Source organism: Miniopterus natalensis, chromosome X, assembly GCF_054644295.1.
Source record: "Miniopterus natalensis isolate mMinNat1 chromosome X, mMinNat1.hap1, whole genome shotgun sequence".
Taxonomy (NCBI): domain Eukaryota; kingdom Metazoa; phylum Chordata; class Mammalia; order Chiroptera; family Miniopteridae; genus Miniopterus; species Miniopterus natalensis.
The window spans coordinates 80,473,909-80,501,838 of NC_142103.1; the positions used below are offsets into that span (position 1 = coordinate 80,473,909).

The window sequence follows — 27,930 nt, forward strand, 5'->3', positions numbered from 1 at the left end:
TTAAACTTGTTTGAAATTTCCCCCCAGGTTGACCTAAACCCTAACACAGTTTCCCTCCACTTATTGAGCTGGAAAAAAAAAAATAGCATTCATTTCCTGAGTGGCTGGTAAAAATCTATTTTATTGCCCTGTCACTATACCACATGTGGCCACACCACAAATTTTTACCGAGACCTTTTCGTTTTTATTTTTTAAGCTTAAAAACATTTATTATAAGATACTCTGTATACTATAACGTAAACTTCACAAGGTCAGGATTTTGTCTCTTTTAACCTGTCAAAAAATCCCTCAGTTCTGTTTATGTTTCCAAAGATTCTATGCCTCACAGAAGCTGAAGTTATGGCCAACAGCACATACTGGCTCGTACTGGAAGAATCCCCAAAGGAAAAGCTTCATCAGCCGCCTCTGTATTCCACTTAGATAATTTGTGGAGATTGACTTTGATGCTGTTGCTGAGAGCTCACAGTATTTCCCAAGAAATGTGTTTCTCCTAACCTAAAATAAAGAAAGAAATAAAAATAAAGCCCTCAATTAACAACAAGACATGAAGGACATTCTCTTCAAGAAAACAGGAGAACATTTCCCAGCTCATCTCATGATGCCAGCATCCCCTAATACCAAAATTCAGTAAAGGCAATTCAAGAAAAGAAAACTACAGACCAACATCCCTCATGAACATAGATGTAAAAATTCTCAGCAAAATATTACCAAACTGAATCCATCAATATATTAAAAGGATAATACATTTTTTAAAATATATCTTTATTGATTTCAGAGAGAGGAAGGGAGAGGGAGAGAGAGATAGAAACATCAATGATGAGAGAGTCGCTGATCGGCTGCCTCCTGCATGTCCCCGACTGGGGATCGAACCCGCAACCCAGGCATGTGCCCTGACTGGGAATCGAACTGTGATCTCCTGGATCATAGGCCGACACTCAACTGCTGAGCCACACCCGGCCGGGCAGGATAATACATTTTTACCCAGTGGAGTTTGTACTGGGAATGCATGGATAGTTAACATTTGAAAACCAGTCAACCCAACCCTCCATATTAATGGACTAAAGAAGAAAATCCACCTATCAATAGATGCAAAAAAAGCATTTGATAACATTCAACACCCACTCGTGATTAAAACTCTCACAAATTGTGAATTGAAGGGAACTTCCTTAACCTGATTGAGAGTATCCACAATAAACCTACAACAAACATTACTGGAAAAGGGAAAAAATATTGCAAGTGATATGATTCTGTATGTAGAAATTCAAAGGAATCTATAGATAAATAATTAGACTTAATACGAGAGTTTAACAAGATGGCAGATATAAAGTCAATATACAAAAAACAATTATATTTCTATTTACCAGCAACAAACAGAAAACAAAAATTTTAATATACCATACGTAACACCACCTGCAAAACCATAATACTATAAAGTATTCTTGCAAAAAATATAGAATTTAAATTTGATCAGGCCTCTTGATCTAATTACCTATTTGCAGGAAATGCAAAAGGCAGAGGGACTTACTCCACAGAGATGAAGTCAGAAAAATCTAGACTTGGAAACTACAGGACAGATAACCAGTTTCTGTAATAAATAACTTGCAAGAAGAAAAAGAAGAGAGGGAACCTATAGATTTAAAGGAAATTTAAGAATATTTAAGGAGGAAATAATACAAACTTTGATTTGTTTCAAAAGAATCTGGGGTGGGTAGGTTGTAAATAAAACAAAATAATCTATGAGTTAATAAGTGTTGAAGCTGGATTTTAGGTATTTAGGGTTCATTATTCTCTACTCTTGTGTATGTTTAAAATTTTCAATATTACAAAAATTTTTTAAATACCATTTATAAAACCCTTCTTTTAAATGCACAACCTAGGAACAAATCTAACAAAGATAATCAAGACATTTACAGGATAAATTATAAAATTTATTGAGACATTGAAGACCTAAATAGTCTGGCCGGGCGTGGCTCAGCGGTTGAGCGTCGACCTAGGATCCAGGCGATCGGGGTGCGATTCCTGGTCCGGCACATGCCTGGGTTGTGGGCTTGATCAATGACTCTGTCATCATTGATGTTTCTGTCTTTCTCCCTCTCCTTTCCTCTCCCTGAAATCAATAAAGATATATTTTTTAAAAAAAAGACCTAAATAAGTGGAGAGACATGCTATATTCATGGACTAGAAGACTCATATTGTAAAAATGAGTCTATTCCTCTCCGATTGAATCATAGATTCAATGTAATTCCAACCAAAATCCCAAACATTTTGAAACTGATAGGCTAACTTTAAAGTTTTCATGGAAATTCACAATATCAGGAATAGCCAAGAAGAAGGGCGGTCTTACTCCACCTGATACCAAAACTTATAAAGCTATAGTGATTAAGTTAATAAGTTACGAGAATAGAGATGCTCCAATAGACCAATTAGAGAGAACCTCAAAATACTCTCATACATAAAGAGTCACTAGTGAGGAATGAATAAGCTTTTCTATAAGTCATGCTGGGAAATTGGGTATCCATGAGAGTTGGGGGAAACAAGAAAGATAACCCCTAACTTCACCATGCACAAAAATCAGTTCTAGGATATTGAAAACTAAAATGTGAAAGACAAAACTGTAAACCCTTGAGAAGGTAATATTGGAGTATAATTTAAGGGACAAAGAAAGATTTCTTAAATAAGATATCAAAAATTCCTCCCATATCCCCACTGGTGTGGCTCAGTGGTTGAGGATTGACCCATGAGCCTGGAGGTCATGGTTTGATTCCAGTCAGGGCATGTGCCTGGGATTCAGGCTCAATCCCCAGTAGGGGGCATGCAGGAGGCAGCTGATCAATGATTTTTCTCTCATCACTGATGTTTCTATCTCTCCCTCTCCCTTTCTCTCTCTGAAATCAATAAAAACATTTTTTTAAATACTTTCTATAAAAGAAAAGATTGCTAAATTTGACTAAATTAGAACTAATAAGTTATATTTATCAAAAGATACAATAAAAAGGCAAGCCACAAAGTAGAAGAAGATATCTGCAATATGTATAACTAACAAAGGTGTAATATCCAGGCCATATAAAGAATTCCTACAAATCAAAAAAACAGGCAACTCTCCCTGCCAGTTTGGCTCAGTGGTTAGGGCACCAGCCCTCAGACCTAAAGGGTCCCATGTTTGATTCCAGCCAAGGGCAGTTGCAGTTTCAGTCCCCAGTTGGGACGCATGCAGAAGGCAACCAATCGATATGTCTATCTCACCTCGATGTTTCTCTCCCTTCCACTCTCTCTGAAAAGCAATGGGAAAAATATGCTCAGGTGAGGATTAATAAATAAATAAATAGGTCTACTCAATTGCAAAAAAAACCAAAAAAACAAAACGACACAGTTCTATAGGAAAGACTTGAACAGGCACTTTACAAAAGAAGAAAGCCAATAGTCAGTAAACATGAGAAGGTGCTCAATCTCATTAATAATCAGTGAAATGCATACTCAAAACACACTTATTCCATTACTTGCCCACCATGATGGCTAAAAATTAAAGACTGACAATGCCAAGCGTTGTCAAGAAAGTGGAACAATAGGAACTCTCATACAGAAGCTGGTGGGAGTGTAAATCAGTACATCCTCATTGGAAAATAACTTGTTTTTAATAACATTTTATGGAATTCTGATAGTGATTTTGGGTTCTCCTTATATGTGGCTCACTCGGGGACCCCTAGTTGATCTGTAAGCAAAATAATTAAGTAAGCAAAACCTTCTATGGAAATATCACACAATTATTTGCTTAGAGAGCAACTTTTTAATTTTTAACATTTGTGCATATGTTACAAATGGTGAATATTATAATCATGTAGAACAAAATTATAATTTTCTGGTTGTAATTCTAACTGTGGATTTAATTGTAGCATTATTTTTTTTCTACCTTAGACTAGAATCGCCATATAGCAATAGTACCATTTATTAAGCATCTACTGTGCCTGCCACTGTGCTAGGGACATTGTTAGCATTATTTGTTCTAATCCATCCAAAAGGCTCTAAGAGGTTAAGGAACTTGCCAAAAGAATGTACTGGCTAAGAGCATGAGCTCTGGTGCCAGACTGTCCTCCTCCCACTTATTAACTGTGTGATTTGGGGCAAATTATTTTTTTAATATATTTTTATTGATTTCACACAGAGAGGAAGGGAGAGGAAGAGAGAGATAGAAGCATCAATGATGAGAGAGTCATCATTGATCAGCTGCCTCCTGCACGCCCCCTACTGGGGATTGAACCCGCAACCCAGGCATGTGCCCTGACTGGGAATCAAACCGCCATCTCCTGGATCCCAGGTCGATGCTCAACTGCTGAGCCATGCCCGGCCGGGCTGGGGCAAATTATTTCATCTCTCAGTCCTTCAAGCCCCTCATCTGTGAAGCAGTGATGCAATTTTGTGTGTTTTAAAAGATTGAACAAGTTAATACATGTAAATTTCCCAGAAAAGCATCTAACGCTAAATTAATAAAAGCTAGTAAGTGATAGTCAAACCAGATCTGTATCAACTCAAAATCCCATGCTCTTTCCACTGTATGTCATGACCATATGTTTAGGCTTCTCATCTGTGTTATCAGTTAGTATGTGCTCAAGGAACACAATGCCATTTTGTTATAAGCCTGTGTTTTTAAGACATTTCTAGGAAATTGTCATGAAAGCCAAAGAACAAGCTTTATCTGAATGCCTTGAAAAATGTGTGAGGAGTGTGTTCGTGCAGGTTCATGTAAACTCAAATGGGTAATTTTTCTCTTGTATCAACATAAAACCATACATTAGGTTTTTTCTCTTTCTTTGTATGCTAGGCGAGTAGCTTGCATCGCCATGGAGAAGACCAAACAGGAGCAGCAGGCCAGCTGTACTTGGTTTGGCAAGAAAAAGAAGCAGTACAAAGACAAATATTTGGCAAAGCACAATGCAGGTAGGGAAAAGTACAACTGTTGCTGAGGCCGGTTACACATCTCAAATACCGAAATAGATGTCACATCTCAATTCAGTCTTCAGAGTTCGCTATCCAAAAATTCCACCATATGAGATCTTCATAGCTTGCAAAAACGTTTAGAAACCCCTACCTTCAAATATTATGTTGGTTGCTTGCCCGATATTTTACAGAGCTATATTTTATAGGAAGAAAATGCTATTTGGAAATAGTATTCTCTGGAACAAAAAGAACCCAGTACATTAAGTCCTCCCCTGAGAAATGAGAGCTTGAGAGTCTGCTGAGTCACCAGGATTCTTCTTCCTTGCTGACACTGGTCTTGAGCAAATACCCTTGCTCCTGGCTCCTCTCTGGCCCTTGGACTTGGCCCCAGGACACATTTCAAAAGGCAGAAGTGCACTCTTAACAGAGAGCTGTGCTGCAAATGGGTCAGTGATTTGTTTGAAAGAACACAAGTGACATTGGATGCTAACTCGGTTTAGTAGGTTTCTGTAACTAGTCTTCTTCACTCATGGTATTTCCATGGCCCCTAAAAGACCAAGAGCATTATCTTGGCCTTCCCTTCATGGTATGTTTGTCTCTATGGAAGCTTGCATACACTTAAGACAAAATACCCACTTTGTTTGCCAAAAACTGAAATGAATGCCAAAAAAGCATGATCTGTCATTGCAGTAGAATTCCCCGAAGACTCACAGGATGTAACTTAAAACACCTTGCTGACCGGCTATTTCAAGCCAGAACTCGATCATGCGCCAGCTACTTTTCCTCCGTAACTGGTCAGCCTGGTGTTTAAAATTACTTAATTAATGTAAGTGCAGACACTAGTTATCTCGTGACCGGTCAGCAAGGTGATAATTATTAAGATAAAGAAAATGCATGGTGATATACAGAGTGGGATTTACTTGTTTTCCATGACTTCTTAATATGACTCCTTTTATAAGGAACTTTTTGTGAGGAATTGCAAGTCCCAGCATTGGCATTAGATCAGTTCCCAAGGTTTCAGAAATAACTCCAAAAATCAAACATGTGGCCAGAAAAATCAAGTGAATGCAATCATGCATACCTAATTTGACAGGATAATATTTCTGACAAATAAGAAATGCACTTCTCTCTCTAGAATGTTATAACGTATGTAATTAGCATTCATTAGGACAAGTTATGTAGGAACTCTGAATGGTTCATTTGTTATTCGGGAGAGTAAAAGTAAACATTTTGAAGTACTGTGTAATGTGGAATAAATGTGAGTGACCACGTTTTATTTCCAATAAATTGTATCATTTCTGATTATGGACCACTACAGAACACTAGTCTGACAGTGTTTTTTTTGTTTTGTTTTATAAAAAGGGAAGAAATATTTAAAGCAGATTAGTTAAACTTGATTTAGCAACTATTCATTATAAATGCTCAAGTAGTACTATTTGAAGAAATTCACTGTAGTATCAGCAGAATGTTATTTAACACAAAATATCAGTGGTTATTGTCAAGGCTCCATAGTCACCTTTTTTTCCATCAACTTCTAACAGGTTCACAAGATGTGTCAACATTTTATATATAGATATAAATATAGTATAGATATAGATCCTTGTATAACTTTTGCAATAATTTTAAATGATACAGATAGATAGTATTCAGTTTGCCAGTATTCTTTAATTCAGCTCTGAGGAAAAATACAAAGCCAATTGATTGAAAAACTAGAACCTCTAAATCTTGACAAAGAATCCATTGAATTGTCCACTTAAGAATTTTCCCTTTTTCCCTTTTTCCATTCTTCGGCACCTTGGGGCATCACTGATCTTCCATCGCCCCTGTACTCCTGATGCATCATAAGCGATGCTCAGTTGTCCTGCAAACACACCCATAAGCTTCATCGGCAGCCTGAGCTAGAACCAGGAGTTAGCCCACCCGAGCAACTCTCCAACTTTTGAAAATCACATGGCTCCTGTGGGCTTCAAGGGGAATCTTGAATCACGTCAATCAAGGATATCTTTTCTAATTCTAAAATTCAGTGCATCTCAGGTTCTTCCATCACTGGGCCTGACGAATGGGTATCATTTAATGGAGTCAAGTGCTGATTCACTGTCCTTTATCTCAGGCTTTAACTCTGGTAAACATTACCTATCAAGTTTGAAAGGTATCACCCTCGGTAAAGAAGGCAGGAGCCTCATGGGGATAGAATAGAATTGCTCTTTCTCTTTTGACATTACACCTCCTATCCAAAACCATGGCCCTTTCTAAGTTCTTGTAAACGTAGAACTAAGAAATTGGGGGAGCTTCACCACCACTGCCCTTTGTTATCTTCAGCATTTTCCTAAGCAGTGGGCTTCTGAGCTTCAGAGCCTTCCTCGTCAGGCTCACAGTTCCCTCTTACATGCCCGTCTCTGTCACTGCGAATGACACGCTCTTTTCGTGCCCCTTGATAGACAGTCTGAGCTTCTCATAAGGCCCTTGCAGAGCCACCCAAGTTTCTCTGTAGAACTTGTATTTAGGCTTATTTCTAATTGTCTAGTCAGAATGCTATTGTTAGGGTTCCCTTCCCCACAAAATCATCACTCATGAGGTCTCCTGTTAGTTTTTCTGGTCGGCAGAAGATGCCGGATTACTTTCCTGGACTTTCTGAAGTACGCTGCCTGGCAGGGACTTTCTGTCACCGTCTCTTCACGTTCTTCCCCTGCACCAAACAGCTCTTCCACTTTGTTCAGTATAAAGTGCAGACGATCCATCTGCTTAGTGATCATCTTGACAGGAGGTGAAATCAGAGGGGGAAGTCAGGTATTTTATCAGCTGCTCTGCTTTGAGCTGTAATGAAAGTTCTCCTGATATGCAGCATTGGCTACATAAAGGATTGCTGTAAAGGAGGAAAACAAATACTGGTGATCTCTGTCGGTAAGGTGGGTATTTTAAGAACTTTGAAATACCATTTTCTTTTTTTCAAAAAACTAAGGTCCATTTTCTTTTCTTTTTTCATTGATTTTTAGAGAGAGGAAGGGAGAGGGAGGGAGACAGAGACAAACATTGATTGGGTGCCTCCCACACGTGCCCTGACTGGGAATCAAACCCTCCACCTTTTAGTGTTCAGGACGGTGCTCCAACCAACTGAGCCACACCGGCCAGGGCTAAATATCACATTCTTTAATACCAAGAACTAGCCAAATGGGCTCATGGGTTACAAATCAAACTATATTTCTGAAGGATTTTTTTTTTTTTTTTTTTTTTTTTTTTTGCTTTTTCAGAAGTTGATTGTAAAATATAGTGGGGGATCTTCTCATAGTCCTCAGTAAATTAAAAAAAGGGGGCCATATGTTTTGTTTCCTGCTTCAAATATTTGAGAATTCAGCATATATTAATGGCAAGATCCAAACTTTATCGTCATTCTGAAGTTGTTTATATTTTTAGAAAAATGAAGAATGGGAACTTTGTCAATATCTAAAACTGATGGGAATGATGATACTAAAATTAATTATTTCCATTTCTGTCACCAGGAGATTTCACATGTCTAGTTAAAGCAGAATTCCCTTCAAACTGTGTCGCCTACATCTCTCACATTATAAAGTGGCAGCCTGTTAGCTTAATATGACCCATAAATAAGTTTTGTTTTCGCCATACATACACAGTGTTTAAAATAATAGCACATTTGAAAATCCAGCCCAGAAGACCCAGAAGAACAGAGGATATGGTAACACAAGGCCCACTCTCTTCCTTAACTACTGTAGGCTCTTGATGTCCCTTTTGAATTGGACATTTGTTCCCTAGACACTGTCTAGGACCCAGTGTTACCAGTGTGTCATCTTTTCTAATTGAAGGTTTGTATTTGAAGAGACTTCTAGCTTTTCAAAACTGAGGCAAGGAATCAATGTTAAAGCCTTATTTATGAAAAAGATTTAACTGGAAAGTAGTTACCTAAATACTTAAAAGTGTCATGAATATTGAGTAGCTTACCAGGAAATCAAGATATGAGCCAATTGTACCAGACAGTATTTCTGAAGCCTTGGGAATAGATGTGATTATGGTGTGTGTAGTGTTTACAGCAAGTATATTTTCTGCAATGCATAAAAGTTTTTAGCCACATAATTTGATGGGGAAAGAAAGTATTGTCCTACTGCTAAAGGAACTATACTCTTGAGGCATTGAGATTCCTCAGCCCTAGGACTTCCAGTTTAAGATTAAGTTACTAATATAAACTTTGGGGGGGAAAATTCACTAATTCATTCTTTCAGTGTTAGAGCCTTGAGCAAAGGTATTTAAATATCCTATGAGACCCTATTTAAACCATCCATATGAGCATAGAGGATTTCTACAGTGCTGTTCATAGGTCTGTTTAAATTATGCTTAATGCCACAAGTTAGTACTGTTGACTTTAAAAAGCTATAACTTTCTTTTCTTTAATACAGACAACAAAAAGCGGCCCATAATCTCACTGCTCTGTGGACATTTTTCTTTTTAAACAATAAAAGTAATAGGCACACGTGATTAGAAATTGCAAACAGTACAGGAAGGTACAAAATGGAAACCAAAGGCTTCCACACCTGCACCCCCTGAAGAAGGTTTCTTGTGACTATTCCCAGACAGAATTTCTATGCATGTGCTAGTATATAAAACCACTGGCTTTTATATAAGGATGTTGTTGAATTTTTATTAAATGGGTTTGTTTCTTAATGTGGTTTATTTGCCTTGTGTTTAAATATTGCATGGTAAAGTTTCTTTTGTGCATATTATACTTTTATTTTACTAATATATTAAAAGCCATATTTCAATGACCCCTGTACATTTTTCATGCTGTCTTACTCCCAATGGCCTCTGTGCATGTAAGTAACCTGTTGAGTGACTATGCCTCTTTGTTTTTGATGGTTTCCTTTCATTAAGTCCTTTTTGTTAAATCAGCCAACATCTTAAAACCTTTAAAAGTCCCATCTTTATCTGTTCTCCTTATAGTCCTTGTATGTCTTCTTTTAAAATATAATTTTTTTATTGTTTCTCAATCCTATGACCATGTGTTGATTTTCTTTAGACCAGAGTAACCTCTCCATGCCACTCGTTTATGGTTAAGATATTGATGTGTAACATACCTGTTCATTTGTTTGTGGTGTTGATGGTTAGTATCTAACTCATTCCTGTGTGTGTGTTTTTTAAATGGCAAGTCTTATTTCAGTAGAATTGGAGTTAGGGCTCTGTAGAGGGAAAATGGGTGTATATACCATTCAGAAAGCTTGTGTCATTTTCTATCATCTTGCTCTTTTGTGAGATGCTTATTTTTATATATTAAAATCTGTCAGTTCGTTCATGCACCTCTTCCATAAGCATCTGTTTTCTTGATGGAAATATCACTCAGAGGGCAATAGGTAGAAAAAAGCAACACCGTAAGCACTCCTGATTTTATTTTTGCAATGCTCATCACTCCATTACCACCACAGCATGACTAGCCAGCCCTGCTATGCAGAGAGCCTCATGTTCATTTTTATTTTGTAAGTCTGCTGTTCTAAACGCAGAAAGCATTTCTTGGTTTTTAGCTGTTGCTAGAGAATATGCTCTAAAGACTTTTAGCCAACCTTTATGGAATCGAGTTATCAAAAGAAAACAAATGCATAAATACCCATTAACATGCACTAACCCTTATTTTAACATTGTATTTTTGTAATATTTTGGGAATGAGACTTTTGTTCATTTGTTTGTTTCTGATCTGTTTCATTCGAGAGTATCCTATTTTGCATTTTAAGGTTCTTTGCTACTGAGATGATCACAAATGTCAAGGACTGAGCTGGTATTCAAAAGCACTTGGCCATATTGTTTCAGAGAGTAGAAGCTGCTCTTAATGATTAACTGAAAGGCCCGATTCCTTTATTATACCAGGGAATCAATTTTGTTGAATTTCTTTCAACCCCTCTAAAATCCATAATATATTCCATAGCCTTTAAAAAAGAAATTTCAGTGTGCCTGACAACATTTGGGTATTACCACACAGAAAAATATTACAGGAAACATAGATATATGATTTTCACCTTCTTGTGAGAATTTTCAAATGTGTATGAAAATTGGACTACCTTGAACTTCAACAGGAATGGTTATCCTCTCAGGAAAGTTTCTACAATAGTTTTGTTAAGAAGCAAGTTTCCCAAAAATATTCTCGAAGTATTCCTTCTCAGTCTGTAATGATTAGAGAACTCCCTTTTGCAAAGGTTTTCAGGCTCAGGCTCCGCTTCATGCTTCTTTCCATTCTGTTCATCCTGATTTACTACACACAGGCCGACAAAGTCTGGGGCCCAGGGAAGCATGTTCTCCTACTTCTTCCATTCCCAAGACTTTCCATCGGATGGACAGCTGGGTTACAATAAAACTCGTAAGGTGCTCATTTCAAAAGCCTGTGAAATCATAGTCACAGGACTTAACCTTGAAAGAATCTACCATGCTGCCTTCAGCAACTCTTGAAAGAAAGAACCATGAAGTTAAAGACCAGCTGTCCATGCATCCCACACCCATCCCTGGAATATCTAGCTGGCCCCTTTCTCGGTTCACTTTAGTTGCATTCATTTTACATTCATGTCGGTCACTGTCTGCAGACTTTTTCCTTTTAGTATTGCTGATTTCATAGAATTCCAAAAATATGAACAGCATGTGGTTTTGAATGAATTCATACAATGTGTTGGATACTGCATGAAAAGATATGCAGTATCTTTTAGAATTGGACTTTTATGCATGTGCTCAACATATCTTTGGATGTCCCTGCTTCCAAAGTGCATTTTCATGGGCTTAAAAAGGAAATTTTCTCCCAAACGTTGTATGATTTAAATGTATTATAAGTTGGATTCATATTTTTTAAGACACGGTTTTACTATTACTTTAGTTTTGCCGGTAAAATTATAATTTATATACATGAAATATTCTTTCTGCAAATTTATCTCTTCTAACTCTTTGCATTTTAGTGTTTGATCAATTAGATCTTGTTACATATGAAGAAGTAGTAAAACTGCCAGCATTCAAAAGGAAAACACTAGTCTTATTAGGTAAGTCTAATTGGGTAAACACCTGGCTCTCTTATTCTCATCTTCAAAACATTTTGTGAATATTATTAACAAATGTCCATTTTAACTTCCTTTTTTTAAAACGGCATAGGTGCGCATGGAGTTGGGAGAAGACACATAAAAAACACCCTCATCACAAAGCACCCAGACCGATTTGCGTACCCTATTCCACGTAAGCAATGTCTCTCTTTTAACTATATTTTCTCTAGTACTTGTTTAATATTGTAATTTATATACTTTTTGAGATTACACTAGTAATAATGGCTCACCATAAGAAATTTGGAAGATCCAAAAAAATAACAAAGAACAAAATGAGTTCATAATCCCAGCCCTACTCCCCTAATAATAGTACTATAAATAGTTTGTTTTATACCCTTCCAGGCTTCTCTTAGTGCAAATATGTGTAATGTGTGTTTGGTGGTGGTGATTGTTTTTGAACCAAATTGGGCTCATCCACTCTGTTTGTAACCTGATTTTTTCAACAGTATGTCATAAAAATTACTCAGATAAACTATTCTTTAGAAAAATAGGTTTTAATAATAGCATAGTTTTCTTTGATATAACAATATTTTTGTTACTTACTAAATTGTTGACTTTTATCACTTTCAAAATCCAGTCAATGTGCTGCCAGTTTATTAGAAAGAGCTTTAAATCTATAATATTTTTATCCTCCTTAATCTTCTACATCTTATCCTTAACCTCTTGCCCTCTTTGTTCCCTCAACTATAAAATGAAGTAAGTCTGGAGATATAAAGAGGATTTGAGATCATGAGAAGCACTTAGCAGATACTAGATAAATAGTAGCCATCTTACCACTATTATAGTATTACTACTGCAAAGTTTAAAATTTGAATCCCAAAAGCTTTCTTGTAGTTAGAGCTTTGTTCGGGATGAGAAGAATTAGAGAATGAGTTTTAAGAGCATCAGGAGACAAATGTGAAGATTGGCTCTGTCCTGTAGGGCCTTCCATGTTTCCTGAAGCCATGTAAATACCACTTACTATTTTCTCTACACCCCAGCGAGCCATGAGGCTTCATAACACCACCCTCATCCCAAACACTGTCTGATTTACACACACAAAAAGAAATTCATCCAATATTGTTTCAACTGGTGCCACTGGGGCTTTCTGATAAAACACCTTCAAATGTTCTTTTAATTCTCTTTATGTCTAGATCATGAATACAGTAAGCTGAGCCAACATTTGGTTTCTTTTCGATTACATAACAATTGAACACATAACAATTTAATGTTATTAAGTGGCCAATTAACTAGCTTGGTTTTATTTTTTTAATTTTTTTTATTGAATTTAGAGGAAGGGAGAGTGAGAGAGGGATAGAAACATCAATGAGAGAGAGTCATTGATCAGCTGCCCCCTGCACACCCCCTACTGGGGATCGAGCCCACAACCTGGGCATGTGCCCTGACCGGGAATCAAACCGCAATCTGGTTCATGGGTCGATGCTCGACCACTGCGCCACACTGGCCAGGCACTAGCTTGGTTTTGAAGTGTACCATTGCTGACCTCAGTCATGTCTACTCTGAAGTATTTGGCCCCAGCTGTGTATATATCATATGTTTACCTACCAAAATGACTGAAAATAGTACAGCATCCATGCAGTATATGCCATTTATTCAGCTTTTCTTGTACCTGGAGAAGGGATTCCTTTTTAAAAACATCTACATTTTGATGTCCATGAGCACATGGTAGTTCTAATAGTCTAGTTGGGGCAGGAGAGGGGGAATTCTCTATGGGTTTGGATACACCCACACAGCAAAGAGTAGCATAAATTTGTCCTTGCCGCTCAAGGAAGGAAGCAAGAAAGCAAGAAGGGGAAAAAAGAAATTGAAAGAAAGAAGGGAGAAAGGAAGGAAGGAGAAGGAGGGAGAGAGGGAGGGAGAGAGGGAAGGGGAGAGGAGGGGGAAAGGAGAAAGAAAAGAGAGGAAAGAAAGAGGGCAAAGAAAGGAGGTGGGGGTAAAGAAAATCAAAACCAATGTTCCTGGCTTGCCTAGAAAAATTTCCTAAACTGTGTTTTGCAGAATACTGGTCCTATTAGTGTCCCACAGAACTAGGATTTACCGACAGACATTTCAGTCTATACTCACTTAGGTCAGGGGTCAGCAGACCTTTTCTGTAAAGGACCGTATAGGAAATATTTGAGGCTTTGAGGGCCATACGGTCTCTGTCACAACTACTCAACTCTGCCATTGTAGCATGAAATTAGCCATAGACAATATGTAAAGAAATGGGCATGGCTGTCATCCAGTGAAACTTTATTTACAAAAACAGCAAGCCATATTTGGCCCACGAACCATAGTTTCCCAGTTCCTGGTTAAGGTCTTTCTTAACATCAGGCTAAGATCATTGTGTTTTCAGTATGGTATGCCTTTTGCTGTATTCTAACCTTCTCCTTTTGCTGGATGCTGTAGACAAGCAGTGCCCAATAGAACCTTCTCTGATAATAACATGCTCGGTATTTGCACTGTCCGGTACAGTAGCCATTGGCCACATGTGGCTACTGAACCCTGGGAATGTGGCTACTGAGACTGAGGAACTGAAATTTTAATTTATGTAATTTTTAATTATTTTAAATTTAAATAACCATATGTAGTTTTCTATCTTTTAAATTCTTTTTTCCTTCTGCCTAACTGCATTAAAGCATACGGTGAGTTAAGTTAATCTTGGTCATCTTGTGTTTTTTTCATGTGGTGACCCAGGAAGGAATGAAAGAGATCTTATCTAAACACTGAAAGATGCACCAAATCACACAACTAACTAGCTACTGTGGTCTGATGTCACGCAGATAAATACGACTTCTACAATTTAGTCCTACAAAGCTACTGGGTGTGGGAACAGGGCATGAGGCATACACTACGGAATCCAGAGCTTTTAAGCAGAGATTGGGTTGGGGTAGGCCCACTGGGAACGTAGGCTCAGAAGCTCAGCCTTTTAATCCTCTCTTGACATGTGACTGTGCAGATACAACCAGACCTCCAAAGAAAGATGAAGAAAATGGGAAGAATTACTACTTTGTATCTCATGACCAAATGATGCAAGACATCTCTAATAATGAGTACTTGGAGTATGGCAGCCACGAGGATGCGATGTACGGGACAAAACTGGAGACCATCCGGAAGATCCACGAGCAGGGGTTGATTGCGATACTGGACGTGGAGCCTCAGGTAATGCCCGGCCACCCCCAGCCCCCCATCATCCTGCCTGCGTGCTGAGCTCAGGTCTTGAAATCAAAATGCCATCAGAACGTCATGGGTCACATAATTGAATAAACTACAGGAAAGTGTCAGTAATGAAGGCATCATGGGCTAACAGTCTAGACTACAAACTAATTGTTGGAGTCAGTGCACACACCGTGTATTTCAGAAGCAGAGACTATTCTCTTACGAGATTCCTTATACTCGGGTGCTCAATGAAGTACCTGATTGGTCTGTGCCTGCCAGAAACCCTACAGTAATCTGACCTCGGGGTGAGACTCTGGCACTTTGTTATCCCAACGGCCACCTCTACATCTCGGTACAGCTCATGCTGGGCCATCAGAGCCTCTGCCGGCATCTTATGTTAATCCCCAGGGAGAAGCTCTGACCCTGGGGCCTGGGTCTGAAACACAGCACTAGCTTTATGAAAGCGAGCGTGAGTGAACCCGGGGGGGGGGGGGGGGTTGATGGAGCCAGAATGGAGCCCCATGGTGGTTGTCAGCCTCTGTCACCTCTTTACTGAAGATGATGCCTGACCCTGAGCTAAAACTAAGAGGGATATGGAGAATGTGGAGGGGACTCAGGGAACCAGATGCTGGTGATTAGATGATGTGTAGATAAGTCCTATGCCAGAAGCAATAGAAGTTATTAAACTTACAAAGGAAAACGCCGGAGGCCTTACTTCAAAAATACAGATGAGCTATTTTTTTCCTCTCCGAGGACAAACCAAGCAGAAGTGGGACTTAAAGCCCATCGGAATGATTTGGGAGTTGGAAACATCGGGGCAGGTTGCAGGAGAGGCTTGTGTGTGCCCCATGACTCCTGGGCTGCCATTTCTAAAGACCCATTTGTACCCAAAAATCCCTTATCAGATGTAAATAGAATCAGTCTGCCGCCTGCTGAAATGGTAGACAGGCATCCCTCAAGCGGCTCCATTTCATCAAGAGGCTTGCCTGGCTATCCCAGGCAGGGAAGATCCTTGTTCAAGGGCCTCTGTATGAGACTTGGTCCCCTAGCCATCCCCATAGGGAGGATGGAACCTGCGGTGAGGGTCTATGTGACCTGGGGCCTGACAGCTCAGTTACTCAGCTCCAAGATCCTAACATCATGGCCAGTGGGTTCACCCGTTTCCGTTTCACAGCACCCGATGGGCTTCTCGAACTTGGAATCCGGTTAAGTGGCTGGGAGGAAGGCACCAGCAGGGTGAACTACTATCCAGTTTACTTAACAATTATCTCGGACCTGTATAGAACTAAATATATGATGTGTGACACAGATTGATTTTTTGTTTAACTACGAATCCCTCCTTACTAGGGATTGGAAAAATCTTCTGGCCAGGGGTGGCTAGAGGCAAAGTCTCAATCCTGGTCCTGGTCTTCGACATCCTCTCCTTGGGTTCCACACTGGTCTTCACCTGAACGTCGTTTTCTGCTGGTAGTAATGTCTCTAGCAGTATGCTGGCTGCAGGGCTCCTCAGACCCCCCTGCGCTGCCCTGGGCCCACCCTCGGGCCCCCCGGCCTTGCCCGCTGCTGCTGCCCCTGCTCCTGCCCCGCCGCTGCCGCTGCCGCTGCCCCCCCCCCCCCCTGCACAGTCATGCATTGCTCTGCACTGCTGAGCGGGCGACACTTCTCTTGGCCTTATCAGGACATCCATGGCGGTCACTTTTACATGTGGCACTGGGCACCTGGGCACCAGAGCACCCCCTCATCCCAGGCTGGGCACTTTCCCTACTCCCCCTGACTGCCGGGTGAGCTCACTGCACTCTCCTCTCCTGCTTCCTGCGTCCCCACCCCTGAGAACCATGACCGCTTGGGGCCACCATCCCCCAAGGACAGGCCATAGGCGTCCTGTTCTCTGCCTGAGCCTCTCTGGGCCCGTGGCCCTGGGGACAGGGATTGCCCAGGTCCTGTGACTATCATTAGTCTGGTTGACCACTCTGGTCCCAGGCTCTCCTGCCTGGGGCCCCACATGCCCAATCTAGACTTATGCCCAGTCCTGCTTTCACACGGCCTGTCGTGTCTAATGGCACAGCGGCAGGGGCCCGCAGCGTCTCACCTACTGGGCTTCGCCCTGGGGTTTCTGTGCCTTCAGTCCACTCTCTCCCCAGACCTGGCGAGGCCGGCCTCCTAACATTAGGATGCCCGCGGCCATGGCCCACTTGCTGTCAGGCAGAGCCTTGGTGCTCCAGGGAGGCTCTCTCCTTGGGACATTTTTCTCCACGCCCTTCGCCCCCAGCCTGTTAGGTTACTTCCTCTACTGTATCTCATGGACAGTTTGATTCAAGCAGCTTATATTAAGCACTTACTATATTCCAAACATTGGGCCAGGACCTAAGAATACAAATGGGAAGGCAAGCTGGTGAGAATGAAATTCTTTCCTCCGTGTGCATCACAAACTGTCCATAACGGGAGAAATGCCATGTGGCACTTTTTAAAACCTCGTTTCTCTCACTGCTGACACCACTTCTACTGTGTGGACCATAGAAAGCACCTGATGCTGGTGTTCAGCTCTTTTAGTTCCTGTCTAATACTTTGGGCCATCTTAACTTATTTTAGACAGTTCAGGCCAAATTGAACACATGTCTAATAATACTATATGAAAAGACATTGTGGTCCAACTTCAAACCTAAAGAACCATGATGAAGACTTTAAACTAGGGAAAAAGTTGTAACCTGGCTTCTTTAAAATAATACTAATAGATCATGTTCCAGTAGAGCTCTATATTTTGCCAAGCATAGTACTCCTCACTTAACCCATGTAACCCTGAGATAGATCGGTATCTACTTTTGTAGTTGAAGAAACCAAGGCTTAACATACTTATGACTCAAGCAAGTTTTTACAGCCAAGTGAAAATGAGGTTTGAACTTGAATGGCGTTGGTTTGGGCTTTGTTTTTTTACAATAAGTTCTAGCCTCCTTTCATGGTATCATCCTAGGAGAGTTAACCCTGAGAATCCTGAAGCTGATCCATCTTGTATGGAGTAGTGCAACTTAAATCTTTGGGGGTTTTTTACAATTTGGAGAATCTAGAAGGCAGTCCAACCTGAGAAAACTCTGGCACTTATTTCTCATGGAAATAAAGCCATGGCTCAGAAAAGAACCTGTGTCTCCAAAGCTGAAACTGTAATCGCTCTGGTGTATAATCAAAATTTACCGTGATGTTTTACATTTTAATTTTATTCTGATTTATCCATTTGCTGCATTAAAAAGTTAAGAGTAGCAGAATGTTTGTAGTTTTGCTTTCACCCACAAAGGGAAAGGTTGTCCTCAAGGCGTAGCTGCAGTCTTATTAGGAATGTGCACGCAAACAAGAGCCAGCTTCTGAACTAGGGGCTGTTGTGTAAAATCAGCTGGCTCTCTTAAGATTGTTTCTGGGCTCACTGTGCTCTTCCTTAAACCCTTAGATATTTGTACAGAATGACTCAGGTGCCTGCTCTTATGTACTTTTTAAGTTTGCAAACCAAATAAATCTTAAAGATATCTGCATCTTAGATACTTGGTCAAATGGGGTTTTATTCCTTGAAGAAAATAACCTGAGAGTAATTATTGACCATAGATGAGCCATAAAATCAACTTATCTCCCCAGAAGAGAACTAAAGAATTAGCTTTAAATGTTCATTAGCTTTGGCTGTTTGAATCCAGTGTATTTTCAGACTCTCTCTCCTCTCAGGGATTCAGAAAAGAGGCATTTGCCTGTAAATATTAACAAATTTGTGTCTTATCTAAAGTCAGAAAGGAAAAGGGTATAGAGATCATCTTCAAGTCACCACTTAGCGGCCAGGAGAAGGGGGATCCTTGTGAAGCAATTCCATTTCCTGTCCCTGAAGTGGCCCTGAACCTCAGGCAAGCTGTTACTGCACAAAAAATGACCCCCACTTGAGACCCATAAGTTAAGCAGGGGATGGGGACAGAGACCTTCAAGAACTGAGGGAACGTGCAGTGACTCTGCTGAAGATATAAGGGCAACTAGACAAGAAAATCTCAGTCAGGATTCGAGGCAGCTTATACTTTTTGGAAATATAATCATATAGGATAGAAATAGAAAATTAAAGCCATAGAAAGGGGGAGGAAGCAAATACACTCACCACAGAGGCTGCATTCATTACTGTGATAAGCAAGAAATTTAGCTCTGAACTTCCTGGCAACCAGGACAAAAAGGGAAATGTCATGGGCCACCTGATTCTCATCGTAATAGACGTATGCCAGGCCTTTCCTTGGAATTCATTGCTAAAGGATCTCGTGCTGGTTCTTAGCACCGGAGGCATTTGGCAGTGGGATAAAAACAGTCTTCATTGGCAGGTCCATGCAGTAAGTGCACAACGACCTTCATGTCTTTATGGATGAAGACAAAGGCCGAGCGTGCAGGGTGCAGAGAAGGGCAATGCGCAGGGAGCTGATGTCGTCTGAGTGGCGTGTTTTCTGGTGGTGTAATGTGGTAGCAGGCTGGAACCAAAAATATTCAAAGAATTGTGTGGCCCTCAGGCTGGGTGACTGAGCAGAGAAAAGACCATTTCACGCCTAGTGTGTTGTTCTCGACTTCATCCCTGGGTTCCGTTCAGCATCCAGGCTGTGTGGAACTCCATCTGGTGCTTGGAGCAGCTTCAGGGATGGAAGCAAGGGTAGGAACTGTGCATTAGGATTGCTTCCCCATCTCACTTGCCCAGAAGCTGGCTGTGGGGTGGGTGTGCGGTGATGAAGAAACCTTATGTCTCAGCTGACCTGTAGTCTTCCCTGATCTGCGAGCACAGGAAGGGCAGAAAAAAAAAGGCCCAAGATAATACTGGCAAAAAGGACATTTCTAAGTGAAGATCCCTGTTAAGCTCCATTGAGCTATGTATATATCGACTTGTTCGTGTTTGTTCCTTGCTAAAGTCTTCAGTCACAAAAGGACTGGCAGAGAAATTGCCAATTACCTCTTTCAAATATGAGCATATGCAAGCTTGAAGAGCTTTCTCACAAGGGGAATCTGAGCCTGTGAGTCGCAATTAAAACACTTTGATGGACAGGTGAAACTACGTGCCAGGTTCCCTTAGCCCACAAGGAGAGACTGTGTAACTAAAATTTAGAAACATAATCCTAGTGAAGGGGAGCTTGCACTGAAAAAGAAAGTGAAAACCTTTCCTCTCCAGTTTGCCTCTTACGTGCCTGTGTATTCACAGAGGCCAAGAGATTCTCTTCAGCCACCAACGCATAGTGCCCTCTAGTCGAACCTGCCTCGGAAGGCAAGGTAGATTTTGTGCAAATTATATGTAATGCCTTACATTTTTATTTTGTCATAAAGACAGTTTTTACCAAGTGCTGTTTGAGGCATGAGGAAGACAACGAAACAAGACGCAGTCCCTGCCCTCGAGAGGCTTACCCTCCAGCATCCAGGCACTGGGTTGCCACTGTGATGGGCGCTGCAGGTGCAGAAGTGCAGGGACATCAGGAGCACATGGGAGGGGCGCAGGACCTCAGCTCAGGGCCCACATAGGACTTCCTAGAGAAAGAAAAATCAGGACTCTGTTCACTAAACACTCAACCAAGCGGAAGGGAGAGTGAGGACAGGGACGAGGGGGTAGGAGGTCCAGGCAGAGGGAGTCATAAGAAAAAGACCAGGAAGCCAGATAGAGTTTGGCCCTTTCTAGAACTGAAAGTAGTTCGGCAAAGCCAGTCCTTGGAGGAGCAGAGAGAGGCTGACAGGTAAGCACGGGGCAGCTCATGTGGGGGGATGACATTTATGCCAAGGACCACCATGTATTTTATCGCAACGCCAAGAAGGAGCTGTCAAGGGGTTTGAAGTAGAGGAGTGATACATTGGGACTTGTGTTTTCAAAAGATCATTCTGGTGGCAGACTTTAGCGTGGATTGGAACGTAGCAAAATGGGAGGCAGAGAAACAGGTCTAATTGCTACTATAGTCAACCAAGCAAAATAAGGGAGGAAAGAAATAGGGCAGAACAAACCATTGAAAGGCCATTTGGAAAGCAAAATATGTGGATAACAGGATAGACATGGTAATTCTTATATAAAGGACAGCAAGATATTTACCCCTGTTACATACAAATTAATTACATGTCAGTTACTTGTGAATTGTGTGCCTATATACGTTTAATTTCGTTCCATAGAGGGGACTTTGTAACCTCTAGGAGCGGCATGTGCTAGTGGGGAGGAGCTGAAGCAGTAAGCCCCTACCAGGATCAACTGCCACATCATCCGATGTGAGCTCTGCACTGTCCATGCTAACGCCCAGCTGGCACAGTTAGAGTTTTTGATGCCAAGGAAGGGAACTGAAAGGGGCTTCAGTGGGCCCTGTGTCTTGAACACTCTGTCTTCTCATGGGCCTATGAATTGCTTACAGCCCCAGAGCTCCTGTGGTGGCTCCAGCCTCCAGATCTGGATAGGGCCTCCTTTCCCCTGAGCCCCACGGGAGCCTTTCATCAGGACAACGCATAAGCTGCGAACACAGCCTCACAGTGACAGTGGCCAGGATTTGCTAATGCTCGTTAGCAATTTGAAGTTTGGAATGTGAAGCGGGCTCTAGATCAGCAGCGAAGTCCCAATCTACCCCACAATGCATTTCCTATGAATTACAGTTTAGGGTGCAATTAATAAACCAGGTTTAAGTGAACATTAAACCGACATAATCAGTGTTAACTTTTCTGAAGAAAAATAAGTCAGATTGATTCATGAGATGCATAAGAAAAATGTCCAGTTTGTCACCTTTTATTTGCTGATGGCTGTTGTCTATCCTTTGGAAGAAAGGGAGTAATATGTTATTTTTAAATTGTTAAATTTAATAATACCTTGCCAAAAATTTGAATCAAGGGCTTTTCAGTTGCGTAACCTTTTGTAGACTCATTTGAAAGTTGCATTCGTTATTTCTTCTAAGTCTCAGGGTTTTTTTTACACAGGCACTGAAGGTCCTGAGAACCGCGGAGTTTGCTCCTTTTGTTGTTTTTATTGCTGCACCAACTATTACTCCTGGTTTGAATGAGGTAAGAACTGGTCATTGTTTCCCCAAATTAGCACATCCGCCCATAGTCAGGATCCCTTTGTGTTGTACGTTAAAAACCATAGCTCCATGTCATTAAGGCGACTAAGTGACTAAGCGAAGCTGTGCTTCGATCTTGATGCTGGCTGTTAAGATTTCTGGAGTTTGAGGTCCTCTTTCAGTATTAGGAATTAGGCCATATAGAGAGGTGTGGTTCTTCTGAGATCAGAGTCATTAGGCAAATTCAAGCCTTCGTCCTCAGCACACTCACCCTGTGGCCTAATCAATAAGTCTACTTTTAAAGTTTAAAACCCTCCAGGGCAGAGGCTTTCCAGGCAGCTCCCTCCCTCCAGGGTTGCCAGCCCTCCCCCCTTTTCCTGATAAGGACAGTGCCAAAAAAGCAAAGCTGCAGCCTCAGGCCCAGCTCTGGGTCAAGGATTGCTTTGCCTGAAAACAGTTGTAAGGAATGCAGAGGTTCTCCTAGGCAGCCTCTGGAGTAGAACCCTTGCCGAATTTCTGTCTGCGCCCCTGGAGACTTCAAACCTAGGAATGAGCTCTGTCCCCTATCAGGACAACTCAAGTCAGCAGCTGCCACAGAGATGGTGGCTGTAAAAGTTGGCTGCACACTCCTCCTACCAGGCTGACCTAGAAGGCCCCCCTGTTGGTGGGCAGATAAGAAGGTAGGTAAGATGTACATTGGTGCTTGGTGCTTATCTGCTCTAGGGTCATTATTAAATTAAGAAGAGACTCCTCCGCAGTTATTCTGAAGATCATTACTTCTGCAAGGTCCCGAAGCCACCAGAGGGCTCTTGGTGTCCTGTTCAGTAAACACTGGCTTAAATGCCCAAGCTTATGACAATAAAATCAGGACTTGGAACTTTTCACCCCGTGTACCCTTAAGGAAGATTAAATATTGAGATTTCTATGTTCCTTATATTTTCAGTCATTATTTTCTGGCATTTCACTGGCAAAAGGGGTATCCCTTTGTAAATTTTACTTTTTTGTCTTATTTCATGAGCAAACGTGTTTGAAGTTCCACATTGTGGTTCGCTTTTATTCTTTGGTTGCCATGTATTTTTCCTGAATTATCATCTTTGCTTTGTTTTTGTTTGCCTGTTTTCCTGCCCTTTTACTAATTTTCCATAGCTGCCAAAATGGTGCAGAAAATTGCCTGTAAGTACCAGCTAGGAGGTGATGAAATACGGCCTTGTTTATTTTCATAGACTTAGAATGTAGACATTTTGTTCCCACAAATCCTTGCTTTTGCTGTTAGAATAAAGGCATTTTGTTTTCACTGAGTTAAATCCTGCTCACATGGAAGTCAAGCCCACAGACAAGCTGTTGTTGAGGAAGAAATGGTGACAGATACTTGTAAGATCCTTAAGAGGGAACTTTATTTTTCTATGAAGAGAACTACATTAAAACTTTGATGCTCTCAGCCATCAATTTTTTTGAATGTTTTTATCAGCCCAGCTTTATGGGCGGATCATAAACTCTAGTAGTGGCTTTTGAAGCCCAGGACTTTATATTCCAATAGGACCCCCTAGCCCAGAGTGATATGGGAGGAATTGTGCCTTGTTATGCTGGTAGGAAGCACTCCTGTCTTTGGGTGAATGCATGTTTCCTAAAGTGTTTTTTGTAAAGTAAAGCCACAGTGAAAATACTATGCTTTTTAAGTGCCAGCAGAAAGTGCGTTGATAGGACCTTAGAAAGTGACTAACTGAGGTCTTATCAATACTGTAGCAGTTAACAACCTAACACCCAAAGCATGCCATGTCCTGCTTTGAAATTCTGGTAGGAGATGACAAAACAGGTAGAATACTCTCATTTCAGAGTGTTCTGTAGAAAATATTGAGTTCCCAACTTCCCTGGTATCTGTCTGTCCCCATGATGGAATCAATCATGTGTCGCTTTTGATCCCCTTCCCAGAGAGTTGCACCCGCAGGTGCACCAGGAAAGGTCTCTTACAAATAACAGGCCTCAGAGAAGAGGAGGGATCCTAAACCATTGCTGGGTGCCATGGCTCCCAAGTCCCTGAAAGCACTGCATCTTTTAGTTTTTCCGAAATTCCGTCTCTGTCATCATAGGTCCCCATTTCCTGGTAGAATTGCTCTGTCTCTTGATTATAAATGTAACAACACTCATCGCATCATGTAATGGCCAGTACTAGTCAGCCAAGTGCTTGTTCTTTCAATCACATTTATTGAGCAGTTAGTGTGTACAAGGCACAATGCCAAATGCTAGGCACAGCAATGACAGACCACAAGACAAGTTTACGGTCTAGGTGGGGAGAGAGATACTACTCAAACAAACAGGTACTTAATTGTATCTGTGTATATTTTAAGACTCAGCCCAAGAGCTCACCTACCTAGTGTTGGGGGAGATGAGGGCAGCTAATGTGACTAACCAAGTTGCCTGGTTTCAGATTTGAACTCGTCCATTGAATGTTCAGCATAACATGATCTGACCCATGAAGATGCAGAGGCAGATTTTCTGGTGGCTCTTAAGAGACCCGTGTCTCAAAAGAACTGCAACTCTGAGGCTAAAGTTAGACTTACATGACAAACTAGGGACCCTGAATTTCCTCCTTCTATGGGCTCACCCTGGTGAGAGTTCTCAAAATCTGTAACAAGCTGTGGGAGTTGAAGGAAAGTTCTTTGGTCTAGCAAAACTCCCTAGAGTTCAGTGGCTGCTTTTCCTTCCGAGCGTTTTCCATAAGAGACGTGCATACTTACGAACAGTTACATTTGGCCATTTCCAATACAGACCAGGCTGAGGGAGTTCATCAGATGCCAGTTGCTGTTGTATCTAGGCAATGGCCTTATTTCATCCTTTGTTTGTAACGTCCAAAAAGCTTTTGCCTCTGGCATCCACCGCTGTTGAGTGAGGGCCATCATATGTAATTGAATTCCTGCAACATGTTGAACCTCGAAGCGGAAAAGAGAAAAATACAACTTAATTTGCTGTCCAGAGGCAGGGGCTTCTTGGTGCAAATGCAGCAGGGCCCTGTGGCATGGTACAAGTGAGTGCAGAGGACCAAGGGAAGGCAGAGGCAGGGCTCTGACGGCACCACCAAAGCCCTCCCACCCAACAGGAGAGTGCTGGGGATGAGAGGAATGTGGGCCTCCAGTAGAGGAATGTGGACAGAACAGCTCCGCCCTGCCAGTCAGTCCCCAACTGACCCTGGCACAGGCACAGCTAGGCCTGGTGGGGCAGTGTGTTTGCCGAAGAGTGTGTGTTTTCTCTGGTCCTTCCAGTTTGGCGTGGAGCCCTTTGTTGCATGGTGAGCGGTCTGGGTTGCAAGCAGTAGTTCTGTAACCCTGCCATCCCAGGAACGGTCGTCTCCTCTGTCATGAAGCGGCCTCGGCCCCGTGCCCAGACGTGGCACGCCAAGGTCCGGCCTTGGCTGTTTCTGACACTGGGATGAACAGAAATGTGAAAAGAGAAAGAATCCCGCTGACTTGTCTCTTCTCTCTGCTCTTCCCTTCTCCCATGCCCGCCCCTACCTCCATCCCATCGCCGTTTAGGATGAATCTCTTCAGCGCCTGCAGAAGGAATCTGATATCTTACAGAGAACATACGCACACTACTTCGATCTCACAATTATCAACAATGAAATTGATGAGACAATCAGACATCTGGAGGAAGCCGTCGAGCTCGTGTGCACAGCCCCTCAGTGGGTCCCAGTCTCCTGGGTCTATTAGGCCTGTCCCCAGATATCTGATGCATAACTGGGAGCCACCTCATACATGGAAACGCCTCTTTGTTATCGGCCTTGTGTCAGCAGGTCGTGGTCCCTAGAGACTACCTAGTTGTAGTGTGACCTACATTTATAATTATTGTCATGTCCGAATAGGTAGGAGGAGAAAAACAATTACACACTAATTTAAAGAGACAGTATCTTTTTTAATCAGTTCTCCTAAACTTTAATAAAATGTACCTTCAAATGTATGTATTATTCAATCCTTTGGAATGTTATATTTTTGGAAATCATAGCTTTTTATTTCCAAGGCCCCTAAAAACTGCACAAAATAGATGCTGCTTTCTATAATCTATTTTAATAATATAAACAATGATTCTGTTACCTTGACTGGGGGTGGAAAACTACATTCTTTTTAGAGTCTGATTTTATGGATTGGAATATCTTTCTTTCCTTTATTTATTTGAAATAATCAGTCTAGTGATTACAAAACAGTCATAAATTTTTAAAGGCCTTTTTTCTCTTTCTTTTTTTTAGAATAGTATTTTTTTTAAGTCCTTTATGTAACATCCAGATAATGTGATACTGTCTCTTTGAAGCACCCTGTAAACCTTTTAGAGATTTGAAGTTGGGTCTTGACTCTTAATGCATGTGGACAGTCGCGAGCGTTTATGCTGTTGGTGTGTCTGTGTTGGACAAAACGATCTGTAATCTACAGCCAAGTACATTCCGTTCACGGGGCACACCCAGGGGAATAAGAATAAAATGCTATTATGACTAAGTTGTAAAACCTATGCACATCCCTTGCATTTCGGGCAACTTTATAAAAAAGAAAACAAACAAAACTGATTTTTATTAATAATCATATAGTGAAATGTGTTTGTAATTTTGTCTCAATTTAATTTGTTGTAAGGTGGGAGGGGGAATTGCTGGTTTCACCATTTCAGATCTGTGTTGTCTGAGAGTATTAACGTTTTAATTAAGCAAAGAAATGAGGATTTTTAAAATGTATGTAATTGTTTTAAAGCACCCATTTTAAGAGAATATACTGTGCAATGAAGAAACCAGTTTAGGCATTTGCTATAAACTGAATTATTCCAAAAGAATAATCTATAACAGCCCTGTAAATTCCTTTAAAATGATAACTAACAGGACAGTTTGACCAATTTTTTAAAATATACTTCCTTTTATGTGTTCAATATTAAATGCCTTTGGGTCCTTCATTTCATTATAGATTTGTTCAGATATACAAGCCAATAATCTTTTAGATTTTATAATTCATTAGATGCTCATTGAACCATCAAAGGCCCAGGAGCGACTATCAGTTGGCAGGAAAACAAAATACTCTGCCAGAGCACAGCTCAGACCATGCCTGGCTCCCAGAACACACGCAGTGCACCCAAAGGCCACCAATGTACTAGGGGCCATCTGTGGTTTTTCCTTCCTCTTGCTATATCCCTTGGCACAGGAGAATCATCTTTCCTTGTTGCTTTAGACACTTTAACCATCTCATCACCCTTACATGAGGTCACATCCTTCCAATACAGCGGATTCAGGCTGGAGGTTTTCCGACTCTTGCCAGAGGTCAGTGGAAGGTTTTTCATTAGAGTGTCAGGGTGTGTGAAGTGGTTCTATTAACCTGTGATCCTTGAAAAAACTACCATCATGTTTGCTTCTTGAGAGTTAGATGGCCTCATCGCTTTGTGCCTTGGCAGGATGTGCAGGGTGTGTTCTGAGCTGAAAAGCTCCTCTTGAAGGACCACACAGAGAAGACATTTGTATACTCCTTTTACAGTGTCATCCCTCCCTACCTACTCTTATTAAATGATGCTGATGTTTTTTCCTCTGATGTTGTTGTTTGTCAGTGACCGGATGAGTCTGCAGCTTACCAACAAGATGTTGAGTGAACTGCTTCTGTTGGGGCTCCATAGCAGGGTAACCAAACTATCACCATACTAGAGATATCCTGGATGGAAAGAGAAACCCTGAGAGTTGTTTAGGGCTGTGTTAGGATTGATTCAAATCTAACTGATGCCAAGACCAGGTAGTCGTTCCCATGATGGTACTGACCACAATCCAGGCTCTT

At 41.2% G+C, this 27,930-nt stretch overlaps 1 protein-coding gene across 5 annotated transcripts in view; it reads left to right on the forward strand.

Annotated features, from left to right (window-relative positions):
• CASK (calcium/calmodulin dependent serine protein kinase) overlaps positions 1-27,693 on the forward strand; it is a 372,464-nt gene extending 344,771 nt beyond the window's left edge. For 4 of the 5 annotated variants that reach the window (XM_087829364.1, XM_087829366.1, XM_087829365.1 and 1 more), the window contains 6 exons: positions 4,817-4,932; positions 11,865-11,945; positions 12,055-12,135; positions 14,941-15,143; positions 22,065-22,148; positions 25,672-27,693. In XM_087829364.1, the coding sequence (XP_087685490.1) occupies positions 4,817-4,932; positions 11,865-11,945; positions 12,055-12,135; positions 14,941-15,143; positions 22,065-22,148; positions 25,672-25,848 (742 nt within the window). In that variant the 3' untranslated portion in view covers positions 25,849-27,693. Of the gene's footprint in view, positions 1-4,816; positions 4,933-11,864; positions 11,946-12,054; positions 12,136-14,940; positions 15,144-16,487; positions 16,608-22,064; positions 22,149-25,671 lie in introns of all 5 variants that reach the window. The other variant, XM_087829368.1, reaches the window with a different exon arrangement.
• The last annotated feature ends 237 nt before the right edge of the window (positions 27,694-27,930 follow it).